Source organism: Bison bison, unplaced genomic scaffold, assembly GCF_000754665.1.
Source record: "Bison bison bison isolate TAMUID 2011002044 unplaced genomic scaffold, Bison_UMD1.0 scf7180017864135, whole genome shotgun sequence".
NCBI classification, from domain to species: Eukaryota; Metazoa; Chordata; class Mammalia; order Artiodactyla; family Bovidae; genus Bison; species Bison bison.
The window spans coordinates 5,821,456-5,836,513 of NW_011494707.1; the positions used below are offsets into that span (position 1 = coordinate 5,821,456).

Below are 15,058 nucleotides of genomic sequence, written 5' to 3' on the forward strand. Positions count from 1 at the left end.
AAAAAAAAAAGAATAGAAAGACTCCTTGGTGCAAAATTGTATCAGGGCTTTTTATTGAAGAGCTCAAAAAAACTAACAGAAAATGCTAAGTATCTTGAAATGCATGGCTTGGTTCCATGAGGATTTTGTACTAAACTTGCTTTTTGACACTAAGGGGGAAAAAAATGTATAAAGATATGCAAATAAATTTGGGCTGGCTTCACTCCTCTTCTGGTGTAAAATCCAGAATGCAAAGTAAAAGCTCCAAATGACTTTGATTTCATTGATCTTTTTCTCTGATTTTTATTCATCTTCTACCCAAAAGAATCAGAAGTAGTACAATTTTATTAACACAAGAATCAAAAGTAGTAAAATTTTTATTAAAGAGCTCAAAAAAGTAACTGAAAAATGCTAGATACCTTGAACTGTCAAATAATTTGTGAACAAACTCCGAATATCAGAAATGTTTTCTTCAAAACAACTCACTTATTTTCAAAAGACACACTCATAACAATGCTAGAAAGTGTATAACAAACTTTATTAAGTAGAACGAGTTTTCATTTCCTTCATCATGTATGTCAAATTCCACAGGGCTTGTTCTAAAATATTGTTTCCAATGAAATTTACTGCTCTTCAACCAATGAGGTACAATATATATGCAGTAAATTAGTCCATTTTGACAAAAAACTGCAAAAAATGGAACATCAACTTAGATTTAGCTAGCCAGGTGACAGCATTTTTAACATAAAGCACCCAGAGCTTTTTGCTACATCCCAGTGGACCTTCAGAGCAATACTCCTTGACTCACAAAGCTAAACATAATTCTCTGAAATAAATAATTCTATACAAAAAGCTCCCAAATCCAACAGACGAGCTATCCTCTCAGCTCAGTGTGTGGGCCATTCTGAATATCTATGCAATGCTAAGATACCAAGTACTGATTGAAACCACAGAGAAGGAAGGAACCCAAAATGGAAACCCTAAAAGATAAACCTAACTGTATTATAAATGAAGCCCTCGACCATACTGAAAGAGGTTGGGAAGAACAGAACTAACATCAACACAGCAGATAACAAGAACTGCAATTCCCAGTGTTGGAGGGAAGAAAGTTACAAATAAGAAAAGAGAGTAGGTTAAAAGTAAATCCTGTGGTATTGGACTAGAATCTGTCATATATCAGTATAAATTCATTTTTTATAATATGCATAAAAGTCAGACACAGAAATATCAACGTGCATATACATGCATGGTTACACATGTATCATTCTTAGCTCTGTGCATTTAAGTCAGACAGAGAAATATCACAGTGTGTATACATGCATGGTTACACTCATGTATCATTCTTAGCTCTGTGCATTTAAGTCAGACATGGAAATAGCAACATGTGTATACATGCATGGTTACACATGTATCATTCTTAGCTCTGTACAGGGAGGGGAACTAGAAGTAGTAACACCACAGCAGGAGCCCAGCACCAGAACTTGGTTTCTAAAAGGAACCAGGGCTCCTTGGGGAAGTCCTTGATTCTAGAGCTGAGGAAGGGAAAATACAAGATAAGTGCGGAATATCTTGTGATATCAGAAAGTAAGGAGGTGCTCAGAAAAGGATGAGGCTTGTTCCAGCGGAGTCAGCCTGAAGCGCCAATGCCCCATGTGATACCATCCGAGCAACAAAATAAATAAGAACAAAATAAGAACACTAGATTAAAATCTGTAGAGGGACTTCCCTCATGGTCCAGTGGTTAGGAATCCACCTGTCAATGCAGGGGACAAGGTTCAATCACTGGTCCAGGAAGACCCCACAGGTTGTGGGGCAACTAGCCCTGTGCCACAGCAACGGAAGCCTGCATGCTCTAGGGCCCATGCTCCACAAGAGAAGCCACTGCACCGAGAAGCCTGCACACCGCAACCAGAGAAAAGGAGCCCCTGCCCCACTGCAACTAAAGCCCACACATGGCAGTGAAGACTCAGCAGAGCCAAAAGTAAATAAATAGATAATGTTTTTAAATTAAGAAATAACTCTACACAGTGGGGACTTCCCTGGTGGTCAAGTGGGTTAAGAATCCATCTTCCAGTGCAGGGGATGTCAGTTCGATCTCTAATCAGGGAACTAAGATCCCACGTGCCTTGGAGCAACTCACCCCACAAGCCCCAACTACTAAGCCTGTGCACCACAGCTAGAGAGCCTGCACACTGCAACTAAGACCTGATGTAGCCAAATAAATAAATAAATTGTTTAAAGATATGTAGAATGAAATAAATTTCTCTGAGTCCAAAAAAACAAAAAAACAAAAAAAAGAATTAACAGAAGGGGAGCAGGGGCAGCTCTTCTAAAAGATTTCCAGAAACAAAAGGAGAAAGAAAGAGGGAAACACAAACTTGCCACTAGAATACCACAGTAATGATGGCTGCAGGCAAGAGCCACTGACAGATGCTGTGTCACTGGCAAAAGCTCGAGAAAAAACAGGATTTTCAGCACCTCCAAGTATCTCCAATATATTTATTAACTACAAAAGGGAAAACAGTAACTCTACAGTGCATAAACCCAGCAGACACCACCTGAACTGAGGGATGGGGGTCAATGTCATGAATCATCATTTCTGTGGCATGCCTGCCCAAACTGTGTCTTCAATCCAACGTGAGAAAAGATCAAACAAATCCAAACTAAGGGACACCTGACACGGTTACAATCAACACTCTTTAAAAACACCAAGGTTATAAGAGACAAAGTAAACTACAGGCTGCAGAAGACCACGGAGAGATAACAAGTAAACGCAACGTGGGATCCTAGACAGAACCATGAACAGGAAAAGGACTTAGAGGAAAACAGGTTAAATTCAAGTTAGCTCATAATATTGTACCAATGCTAATTTCATGGTTCTGCAACTGTATGGTTATACAAGATAGTAACATTAGGTGTCGCTAGGTGACGGGTGTATAGAAATCCTGTACCAGTTTTGCAACTTTTCTGTGGGTGAAAAATTAATACGAATTTTTTTAAAACTAGAGAAAACAGATTCGTTACTAAGAGTGACGGGGAAAGAACCTGGTCTAACATAGAGTGTTTACTTGTTCACTGGCTATACAGAGCTCAACTATGTTCGTAGTTGCGAAGTACATGACTTAAATTTTAAAAGTCAGGATCACTAATAAACAGGGCTAAATTTTTATCACGGTATGCTCCGTGATGTGCACTACGGATGGCCCACAACATGCTATGAATCACTCTGCTGAAGAGGGACCACAGAGAGGAAAAATAAATAGAGGCACAGCTGGCTAAGGGATCTGAATTGTTTGTACAAGGTAAATAAATGCCCCCATCTTGGAAAAGCCCCCTAAACCATCATGCTGGTTATGGGAGCTCAAAGCCAACTGCTGCCCCACATCTGTCTCAGGGATAGCTTCAACCAATCCACCACTGCTCTGAAGACGGCTGGTTAAGTGTGTATAACGTAAGCAAACACGACCAGAAGCTCCCCTCTGCTTCTGTATGTGTGTGTCTCTCAGTCAAGTCCAACTCTCTGTGACCTCACAGACTGTAGCCCAGTAAGCTCCTCTGTCCATGGAATATACCAGGCAAGAATACGGGAGTGGGTTGCCATTTCCTTCTCTAAGAGATCTTTCTAATCCAGGGATCAAACCCAAGTCTCTTGCATTACAGGCAGATTCTTTACCACTGAGCCACCAGGGAAGCCCTCTCTGCTTCTCTGGATACATGCAATCTTGTTGCTGTTGACCAGTCGCGTCCCGACTCTTTGGACTGCAGCACATCAGGCTTCCCTGTCCCTCACCATCTCACGGAGTTTACCCAAGTTATTGTCCATTGAATCAGTGATGCCATCTGACCATCTCATCCTCTGTCACCCTCTTCTCCTTCTGCCTTAAATCTTTCCCAGCATCAGGGTCTTTTCCAATAAGTCGGCTCTTTGCATCAGGTGGCCCAAGTTTTGGCGCTTCAGTTTCTGCATCAGTCTTTCCAATGAATATTCAGGACTGACTTCCTTTAGTTTAGGACTGACTGCTTTGATTTCCTTGCAGTCCAAGGGACTCTCAAGAGTCTTCTCCAACACCACAATTCAAAAGCATCAATTCTTCAGTGCTCAGCCTTTTTTACGATCCAACTCTCACATCCATGACTACTGGAAAGACCATAACTTTGACTATATGGATCTTTGTTGGCAAAGTGATGTCTCCGCTTTTTAATACGCTATCTAGGTTTGTCACAGCATTTCTTCCAAGGAGCAAGTGTCTTTTAATTTCATGGCTGCAGTCACCACCTGCAGTGATTCTGGAGCCCAAGAAAATAGTCTGTCATTGTTTCCCCATCTATTTGCCATGAAGAGATGGGACCAGATCCATGATCTTAGTTTTTTGAAATGTTGAGTTTTAAACTAGCTTTTTAGCTACTTCTCAAGAGACCCACACCTTTGTTTTTCTCCAGGCTCATCCCTGGTTCTATTCTGTTTCGGTAACATCATTTACTTGAGAGAAAGAGCTCCTAAGAAGCCAGCCCTTCTCTCTCTCAAGGTCTAAGTTCTGTTTACCCCTTGCTGGGGACAGTGACTGCCTCCCCGAAAGTGCTCCTGTTTGACAAGGCTACATCTGCTGTTGAGACAACCATGGACTCCTGGAGCACCGCCTTCAAGCTTCCCCGATGCAGAGCTCAGCATCTAAGGGACAAGACGACTCCTAGAGGGAGACCATGCCTTCTCCTTAGGCCAGCTACTCAAGGACAAGGAGGTCTCAGACTCCAGGAAGTTTAGCATCAGGCAAGCAGTGTGACTTGGATGGGTAACTCAACAGAACAAACAGCAGCAAGACCCAGCTTCTCTGTGCAGGATGGGCGTGCTTCTTTTCTTAAAGGATGTAAGAAAGGAGGGAAAATATCTACTATATCTATCACAGAACCCTCCAGCACATTTACATAAACAGTTGAAACATTTTTTAAATGTATCTAATGTTATTAAAATGTAACATTCAGGGATTCTCAGAGGTAGTGGTAAAGAATCTAGCTGCCAATACAGGAGACACAGGTTCAATCCCTGGCCCGGGAAGATTCCACATGCTGGGGAGCAATGAAGCCCATGCACCACAACCATTAAACCTGTGCTCTAGAGCCCAGGAGACGCAGCTACTGAGCCCACGCTCCACAAGAGAAGCCACCGCAATGAGAAGCCTGCGCACTGCAACTAAAGAGGAGCCCCTATTCGCCAAAACTAGAGAAGAGCCCTCACGGCAACAAAGACCCAGCACAGCCTAAATAAATAAATTAAATTATTTAAAAAACAAAGATACAAGATTCAGTTAAGCGGAGGAATTCAACACAATTATTTTTATCCTCTAGATTTCTTTTAATGAAGGAATACAAGGTTTCAAAAACTGGATTATTTCTCCTCATCTTCTTTAGTTTGCTATTCTGCTACTTGTTGGTTTTGAGAATAATAAATATCAGTTTCATGGAGCCACATAAGGCCATCACAGTATAATCCTCTTCTGCGTTTTAACAGAAATGCTTTCTAAAAAAATGGTTTGGATGTAATTCAGCAATTATAATGTCACACTGAGCGCATTATGACAACAAGCTATCTTTATGAAGTTCTAACTTCTCCTTCCAGACCAGGAAAATATTCTAATATCAATGTGACCAGATGATGGATTTGCAATGATAACGTGGCATTTCACAGTAAATGTTATGTTCAGGAAATTAATTACAAAGTTTGTTTCACTCACCGAATTAGCAATGGCATGAATGACTCTAGAAAATCCCACAGCATCATTCAGTTCTTCCTAATTTAAAAACAAAACAAAAAACCAACTATTGAAATATATATGTTCCTTGTTTGAATAAGTTAAAATCTAGGCAAAAAAAAAAAAAACAACAGAGGCTGAAATTTTATGTCCAGTTAGATAACTTTTGTTTCCCATGTTTTGAGTCCATCACCCCCAAACAACTGCGTTGGAAATGATTTCTGCATGTACCATTTTTCTGTTTCTGAGAGAGGGATGAGCAAGTGGCAAACTATTCATCAGTTACTAAGCTAACAGTGCTAGGGTATACCCATCACTTCCAATCAACTGTTGAAATCTCCACATCCCTCAAGCTGCCTTGAGGGCTTCCATGGTGGCTCAGCGGTAAAGAATCCATCTGCCAATGCAAGAGAAATGGGTTCAATCCCTGGGTCAGAAAGATCCCCTAGAGGAAGAAATGGCAATCCATTCCAGTATTCTTGCCTGGGTAATCCCATGGACAAAGGAATCTGGTGGGCTATAGTCCACAGGGTTGCAGAATCCGATACAATTTAAGGACTAAACAAGAAGTTGCCCTAGAAACAGGGACTTTTAAAAGCTGCCACCTGCTGGCCAAATTAATACTGCATTCCATTCCGAGGAGGACCACTCAGACCAACTGTTAAATCAAGAATTCTCTGATTTTTTTTTTCCTGAGTGAGTGCTTAGTTGCTCAGTCATGTCAGACTCTTTTTGACCCCATGAACTGTAGCCCACCAGGCTCCTCTGTCCATGGGATTCTCCAGGCAAGAATCCTGGAGTGGGTTGTCATTCTCTTCTCCAGGGGATCTTCCCAACCCAAGGATCAAACCCAGGTCTCCTGCACTATAGGAGGATTATTTACCAACTGAGCCAAGAGGGAAGCACCGCCCACCCCCCACCCCCGCCACCTTCTTTTTTCCTGGTCAAATGCATTTTTATAAAATTTGTATAGCACCACACTGAGACACTGCCACTCAGCTTCTTCCCTCCTGTTTTCTTCATGATGGTGCTTAAATAGACTCAATTTCTTTCCTATCTTGAAATCCTTTCCTTAACTCTAAGCTCTAGGGAACCACTCTCCTTCTCCTTGTCTCTTCACAGCTAAATTACTTAATGACTCTTCTCCTGGGATGTCCCTGGTCCAGGCATTAAGACTGTGCTTCCATTGCAACGAGCATGGGTTCTATTTCTGGTCAGGGAACTAAGATCCTGCACGCTGTGTGGCATGGCCAAAAATTTAAATAAAAAAAAATTCACCAGGTCCAGTTTAATTCCCAGAAACCTGCAAGTCCCCTGCTCTCCCATTTCACCCTCACTGAAATTGTTCACTTCCTTAAATTACTCTTGAGTCTAAAAAGCACTGATGGTTTTGTGGAGAAAGTGGAACACTTGTACTTTGTTGGTGGGAATGTAAAGTGGTACAGTCACGTGGGAAATAGCACAGTAGTCCCTCAAAATATTAAAAACAGAATTACCGTATGATCCAGCAATTCCACTCCTGGGTATACGCCCCAAAGAATTGAAAGCAAGGACTCAAGAGAGTCCTTGACACCCATGTTCAGAGCAGTATTAGTCACAAGAACCAAAAGACAGAAGCAACACAAGTGTCCATCAACAGATAAATGGACAAACATAATGTGGTATATAGAATATTATTCAGACTTTAAAAAGAAAGGAAATTGTGACACATGCTACAATAAAGATGAACCCAAAGTGCCATTATGTTAAATGAATGAAGCCAGTAACAGAAAGACAAATACTATCTGATTCCACTTTTGTGAGGCATTGAGAGGAGTCAAATTCATAGACAGAAAGTAGAACAGTGGGTACCAGAGGCTGGGGGACGGGAGGAATAGGAAGTTATTAGTTAATGGGTATAGTGTTTCAATTTTGCAGGATAAAAACAGTCTGGAGACGGATGGTGGTAATGGTTGTAGGACAATGTGAATGTGTTTAACAGTACAGAATTGAACACTTCAAACTGGCAAAGATGGTAAATTTCATGTTACATACTTCCCCAGAATTAAATTTTTTAATAGAATAATTTTTTTAAAAGAAAAAAAAAACCTATTCCCAAAGCTAAGCCCCTCTGGAGGACAGCATGGCAACCCACTCCAGTATTCTTGCCTGAGGAATTCCATGGACAGAGGAGCCTGGTGGGCTATAGTCCATCAGGTCGCAAAGAGTTGGACACGAAAGACCGCTTAACATTTCCACTTCACTTTCTCCTGTTTAAGGCCACCAGCGTCTATTAGCTGGTTACTCTTCAGCTTAACTGGTCTTCCTGCTAGAATCCATTCTCCAGAGGACAACCAAAGTGAGGTTCCAACATAACTATGAGCATGCATCTGTAGGCCCATATCGTCTCAACTTTGTTTTAGGAAAACTAGGTAACTGGGCCTGAATTTAGCCACAGGGAGACCACTTAATGGGCCGAGACGCTCAGTGACACAAAGTCTGAATGCTAACCACTAACTCTTGCTCTGAGATGCTTCATGGAGGTGAAGACGGTCCATCGCGATGCCACCCTCACTTGGCTGGCTACGTCTAAATACCTACTCTTAGATTTCCCTCACTCTCTTTCAGGTTTTGCTATGAATTCAATTCTTATACGGGAGAAAATGAGTCACTAAATTGAATCCAACATAGGATCTACAATTCTGTTGCCATTTCTCACCCAAAGGAAATGAGTGTAGTTCAATCACCTGTTCCTTAGCATGTTTCTGTTGCTCTCTTCTTTTGCGTTCTTCTTCATCTACTTTGCTGATAACAATATATCGCTCTTTCTAAAAGACATAAAGGAGATATACAATTTTCTGGAAGCTACCTGACCCTCCTCACCCTCTGAAATTCAGGTTCTGCCACCATTAGAAGTTATAATTTTTATCAGTGCACAGTCTTTCAGGGGCTAAACACATTCAAAGTATCTTGAAATGCCACCAAAAGTTGAGTTGTTGCTTTACAAACTAGAATTCATTTCCTTGTTTCCACGACATTTTCCTATGATTTATTAATTCACCCCAACAGAGTCAATTATAAATATCAAGAGACTGTGTCAGTAAGACACTTCATAATGGACACTAAGATGTTGCATTTGAACACGGATTTCAAAGTAGTTGGTTTTGAAATAAAAATTCTATGTAACCCATATAAATTTGAATCATATTATATACCTAAAACTAATACTGATAAGTCAACCATACCTCAATTTTTTAAATTTCTATATCATTTCTCATTAACATAAAAGAAAAATCCTGGATTTTCCAGTAACCTGTCAGATAACTAGCATCTTCTTTCTCACACTGCATTCTGGATCAATCAAACACCACAAAACCTCCTGTGTCAAAGTTTTGAGACTTATCTTCTAGCAAGATTTAATTTATGCAATCTCTTATGTAATTAGACATCTCACTTAAGAACAAGAACTAAATTCTAAAATTCTATAGTTCTGTCAAAGGAACCCACCATCAGCCCACCACTACCCATTTCGGTTCTATCACTGCTCTCCGGGAATACATGACGACAGACTGCTGATGCCCCAGATTCTAAAACCCAATTTTAGTGGCCCATGTAACAAGAAGAAATTACTACATGAGTACCATGCATATCAGCTTTCCGTGATGATGAGAACGTGTACTAACATTTGCATGCTCTCAAGTTTACAAAATTCAGTTCCATCTACTACTTTGCTGTGAGACAGTGGAGCTCATCATTACCACGCTCATGCAAGGATTTACAAGTGAGGAAACTGAGGCTGGCAGCGGAGAAATGACTTGTCCAGTGTCACCCAGCTCATACGTATGGGAGCCAACTCTGACTTTCAACTTCTTGATCTGATTGCACTTTGTACTTGAATATTGTGGCACTGGTTCAATGCATTTAATGTTGGCCCTGGATAAGCCTCGGGGTTACCTTTTCGGTTTCTAAAGTCTCAACATGAATGCCTTTGGGATACCTAAAGAAAAGAAAGAAAACATGATTATCAGTAGACGAGCTAATGACAGCTAAGACCCTAAAGGACTTTTAAAACAACTTTATAGCTATAATTTCATTACATCAGTTTTATTAAGTATGCAATAAATATTACTACAAGGAAGACTGTAGAGTAAGCCTATTCCATAATATTTCAGTTTCCAAATGTTTCCCTATCTCTGCTTTTAGAATACAGCAATGTATCTGATTTCAAATTAAGTTTTTAGGACTTAGGCAGTTTCTGAAATGTCAGGCATCATATAATACAGTCAACACATTACCCCACAGTCGAATCTTGCTTCTAAATGTCACAATGCTTACTTCCTAAGTGAAGAATTTTGAAGGTCTCTTTGGATGGTCTGGGGCACACAGGGGAGGTTTGAGATGAGTAGCTCTGTGGTAAGCTGCACAGTAGCTGGCATCTGCCAAGGAGAGGGATCTGGAACCCATGGGGAGTGTGTTGCAAGGATAACATGAGAGGAAAGGAGCCTGATCAAATAATAATGGCCCTTTTCCTAGTCTGGTCAAAGTAAATTCCCAGTGTACATGCCACTGGCAGATTCTAACGAAAGAACAAAAACCCCAAAGTCAAGTGCAAATATCCATCTGTCCAATCCTGACATTCAACTGCTAAGTTAAGAGATTCACTTGAAAATATAATTAAACTAATGGAAATACCTCCAGAAAAAAACACATACAAAATTTTGGATATTATTTCAGGAGATTCACAGGCATCCTGAAACCCACCCATGGTCTAATCCCTGCTTTAGAAAAAGCATTCGCCTTTCATTTAATCTAATTTATTTCAACATTTCTTATAAACAGCAAAAGTATGAAATTAAAAATTCTGTGTACGATGCTACTAAAGTATAGTAAAGAAGGCAGCCTAATACAATTAAATATTTTAAGCTGCATAAATTAAAAAGTTAACTTAAATGACAAGAATCTAAATAAAAATTATCCTGTTTCAAAAAAGAAAAACAAAGAGCATTCACCTGAGTATTTCCCAGGTCTTAAAGCCAAATCTTTATCATATACCTTCAAAGAACAAAAACAATACTACAATTTAGGATTCGCCAAGTTGATCATTAAAAGAAAACTGTAAAGCCTTTACAGCAGCTACTAAGAAGCAAGAGCAAATAAATTAAGCAGGTATTTAACCTAAGAAACTGGGGGGAAACAGTAATAAAATGAAGCACTGCCCAAGAACATGGTATGGTCAAGTCACCAAAACCAGCAGAACATCAAAAATGAAATAAAGGCTAAAAAACTGCATTTAATTTTTTAATTCTGGGTCCCTCACAGAACCCTCATGTATAATATAAACACTTACTTCCAGCTCAAAGTCTGATATATCAGTTTTCTTTGGAACCTACGAAAACAAGTGAAAAGGTATTAATTTGTGATCATTGAAGGAAAATTCAAACTGACCAAGCACTGATTGGGAAAGACCGTATCAGTTTTAAAAGAGGCTTCATTAGAAGTGACAGTTAACATGCAAAAGAGAACAGAGAGGATGCTTGAGGTGGGAGGATTCCTCACCACTTTTCTTCATCAAAATGCTCTTTACTGGGACTTCCCTGGTGGTCCACTTTCCAATGGAGAGGACTCGGGTTTGATCCCTAGTCAGGGAAGTAAGATCCTATATGCCGAGGGGCAATTCAGCCCACACGCCACAACTAGAGAGATGCACTCAAGCTGCAACCAGAGAAGCCCGTGTGCCACAACTATGTCACCACACAGTCTAATTAATGCATTGAACATAAAAGTGAAAGTCGCTCAGTCATGTCCAACTCTTTGCAACCCCATGGAACAGTCCATGGAATTCTCCAGGCCAGAATACTGAAGTAGCCATTCTCTTCTCCAAGAGAATTAATGAATTGAAAATGCTCTTTATCACTGCTATTATTATACTGCCTTTATAGAAGAGGCAGAAGTCCTTATCCAACCAAAATATTACCTCCTGTGGTTGTATGAAGAGAATTTTAAGTAGACAGATGCATTAACACTTCTGTGAAGCTAGTCACAAAGTAAAAGGAAGGAAAGCAGGCTGTTTCAGTTACTGACTCTTTGAAACACCGATGCTTTTTACTGCAGAGAGAAATGAAAAGGACAGAAATAGCCTAACAATGGACTCTGCTCTTCCGAAGCCTTTCTGTATGAAGCACACATCAAGGCTACAATAGTTACACCACCCTTGAGCATGACTTAAAGCAAAATTACACAACAGTTTTCTTCCCTCCAGGACAGGACAAAGCACTCATTCAGTCTCAATATACCATGGTCCCCCCTGCGTTAATGCTAAAGTTAGTGCTGAAATCCTGGGAACATACCTATAATAAAAAGACTATTTATGAATGTTTTTAAGAGACCAAAGAGAGCACATGCCAGAAATCATCTACCTTTCCCGAAAAAGAACAAGTGAAAATATTCAAGGCAACTGACCCAGTACATGGCTCTAAATCCAAGTTCTTGTTTTCTTCACTTTGTAATAAATCTTCTATTTTCTCTCTGAAGAATTAGAATAAAAACATGACCATCAGGATCATTAAAGAATGAAGTTGTCAATCAACAGAACCATCATACTCAAAAGCAATAACGTATGACAATGTAAATTTGCCAAATCATAAATTTTTAGTTCAGTAAAGCTTAAAATACTTTACTTTGGCAGATTCTTGTTGTCGTTGTTTATTTTTTTTTTTTACATCTTCTTCCTCTCTCTGGTATTTTTTTTTCTGTTTATTTATTTTACTTTACAATATTGTATTGGTTTTGCCATACACTGACTTGAATCTGCTGTGGGTGTACATGTGTGCCCCAGCCTGAATTTGTCATTGTTATTAATAAGTTAGTGACAACTTCTCAAGAATTCATCGATACAAGTGATTTACATTTTTACTTTCCTAGTACAGTAGTTTTGTTGTTCAGTCACCAAGTCATGTCCAACTCTTCTCGACAACATGGACTGCAGCACTCCAGGCCTCCCTCTCCCTCACCATCTCTCAGAGTTTGCCCAAGTTCATGTCCACTGAATCAGTAATGCCATTTCCACCATCTCATCCTCTGTCACCCTCTTATCCTTCTGCCTTCAATCTTTCCCAACATCAGGGTCTTTTCCAATGAGTCAGTAGCTATACTGATAACTAACTGAGCAAAACCAGATGCTCCTCCCGTGGCACATGTGCTTGTCAGAAACTTCACCACAACAGAAAAACAAACATGGATATGTTGCAATATCTGGATGGGCCTCTGCTTTCGGGGGAACAGTGGCTGTCAGGCCTGTGGTCCACACAAGAGGTCTGCGCACTTGCCAAGGCAGTCTCTGGCCTGGTGACACATTGCAATTCTGCGCACAGTACACAGAGCTCAATTTACAACTGACAGTAGATGGTTGGATGGCATCACCAACTCAATGGACATGAGTTAGAGCTAACTTTGGGAGACAGTGAAGGACAGAAAAGCCTGGCATGCTGCAGTCCATGGGGTCGCAAAGAGACAGACACAGCTTAGCGATTGAACAACAACATGTAACGCAAACTCAGGTATGCCACGGTTAAATCCTACCCTCACATCACACTTCTGTGTGTAGCACAAGCCTGAGATACAGGCATCAATCCTGCCCCAAGACACACGTCTCACCGCACCTCTGGTTTCAGTTTAGAACTTACACCACTTGGTCAATAAACTTCTTCTGATCGTCAGGAATTGTCACAGGACACTTTGAAGTGTTGGGAGACGTGTAGGACAGAGCACCTGCACCGTTGGACTGTGAACGCTTCTCATCATACTGCTCTCTTAACTGTCTTTCTTCTTCCTGGTTTAAGTACGGAATTCCTGAACAGAATTTTTAAAAGTGTGCATTAACAGAGGTCACTGTTTATCATAAAAAATTTTGTAACAAACCACAGAGACTAAAAGACTCAGGAAAGACCATATTTGACTACAGCTCAAAAAAAAAAAAAAATCCAATGGAAAAAGCAAGTGATTTTGAAACGTGTATGTCTATTTCCTTCATTCCACGTGCTCGTTCATTCATTCATCTCTCAACAGGCTGTGACTTGGCATGCACACTATACCAGGCACCACTGAGCTAATGATGAACAAGGGGGATGCATCCTGCTCGCTAGTGAAGGGAACACCTTAGGACAACCAGAGAAGGCCACCGGGCAGGAAGACCCAAAAGGTGAGCATGGATCAGACATGCAAGAGCTGGGGGAAGGGTATTTCAGGCAGGGAACAGGCATAAATGCCTAAAGGACAGAAATGCTTGGACTGTTCCACAAACAGTTCCAGAAGAAGGAAGCTGTAAGCAGGAAAACGGAGTAACGTCAGGCTGGACAGAATGGGGCAAGATTACACGGGCCCTTAGCAGCCACGGTAAGAATTTACTTATTCTAGGAACAACAGGATACTATTGGAAGGTTTTAAGCACAATAATCACATTATCTGCTCCATATTTTCATGTGCTTTTTAAAAAATATTTATTTATTCATTTTTGGCTGCACTGGGTCTTCGCTGCTGCACACGGGCTCTCCCCAGTTGTGGACAGCAGGGGCTACTCCCTAGCTGCAGCGCACACAGGCTCTAGAGCTCACTCAGGTTCAGTAGTTGTGAGGTGCCCGCTAGCTGCCCTACTGCATACGGAATCTCCCTGGACCAGGGATCAAACCCATGTGCATTGCAAGACGGATTCTTAACCACTAGACCACCACGGAAGCCCTGCTCCATGTTTTTAAAAGACCATCTGGACTCCTATGAGAATTGAAGTAGGGAGGTCAGCCAGAAGGAACTGTCCACTGTGGTTGTCCAGGCAGGAGATAACCGCTTAGATCAGAGATCAGTACACCTTTCCTTAAAGGGACAAACAATAACCATTTTAGGCTTATGGGCCATATGGAGATCTCTGTGGCAACATGAGATGTCAACATCTTTCTAACATGAAAACAGCCATACACAGTGGGTAAATAAATGGACATGGTTGTCCCAATAAAGCCAAAAGCTACCTCCTGGATATATTAAATCATCTAGGGATATACATATAAGTGAAGAGCTACAAATAAAAGCCCAAAGCTCAGGAGAAAGGTATTGAGATACAAATTTGGGTGTCATCAGGATGAAAGGGGGCATTACAAGTCATGGGACAGTTAACGAACTGTGGAACAAATGATGAAGTTAGAAAAATCATCATTTGTCAGCAACAATAATTGTCTCAAGCAAGACTCATCAGGTCAGATCAGTCGCTCAGTCGTGTCCGACTCTTTGCAACCCCATGAATCGCAGCACGCCAGGCCTCCCTGTCCATCACCAACTCCCGGAGTTCACTCAGACTCACGTCCATC

At 40.8% G+C, this 15,058-nt stretch overlaps 1 protein-coding gene across 3 annotated transcripts in view; it reads right to left on the bottom strand.

Annotated features, from left to right (window-relative positions):
* The window catches only part of PARN (poly(A)-specific ribonuclease), a 65,562-nt gene that overhangs the window by 32,220 nt on the left and 18,284 nt on the right, over positions 1–15,058 (bottom strand). For all 3 annotated transcript variants that reach the window (XM_010839877.1, XM_010839876.1, XM_010839875.1), the window contains 6 exons: positions 13,388–13,553; positions 12,165–12,230; positions 11,053–11,091; positions 9,660–9,702; positions 8,453–8,533; positions 5,709–5,765 (listed from right to left, as the gene is read on the bottom strand). In XM_010839877.1, the coding sequence (XP_010838179.1) occupies positions 5,709–5,765; positions 8,453–8,533; positions 9,660–9,702; positions 11,053–11,091; positions 12,165–12,230; positions 13,388–13,553 (452 nt within the window). The remainder of the gene's footprint in view (positions 1–5,708; positions 5,766–8,452; positions 8,534–9,659; positions 9,703–11,052; positions 11,092–12,164; positions 12,231–13,387; positions 13,554–15,058) is intronic.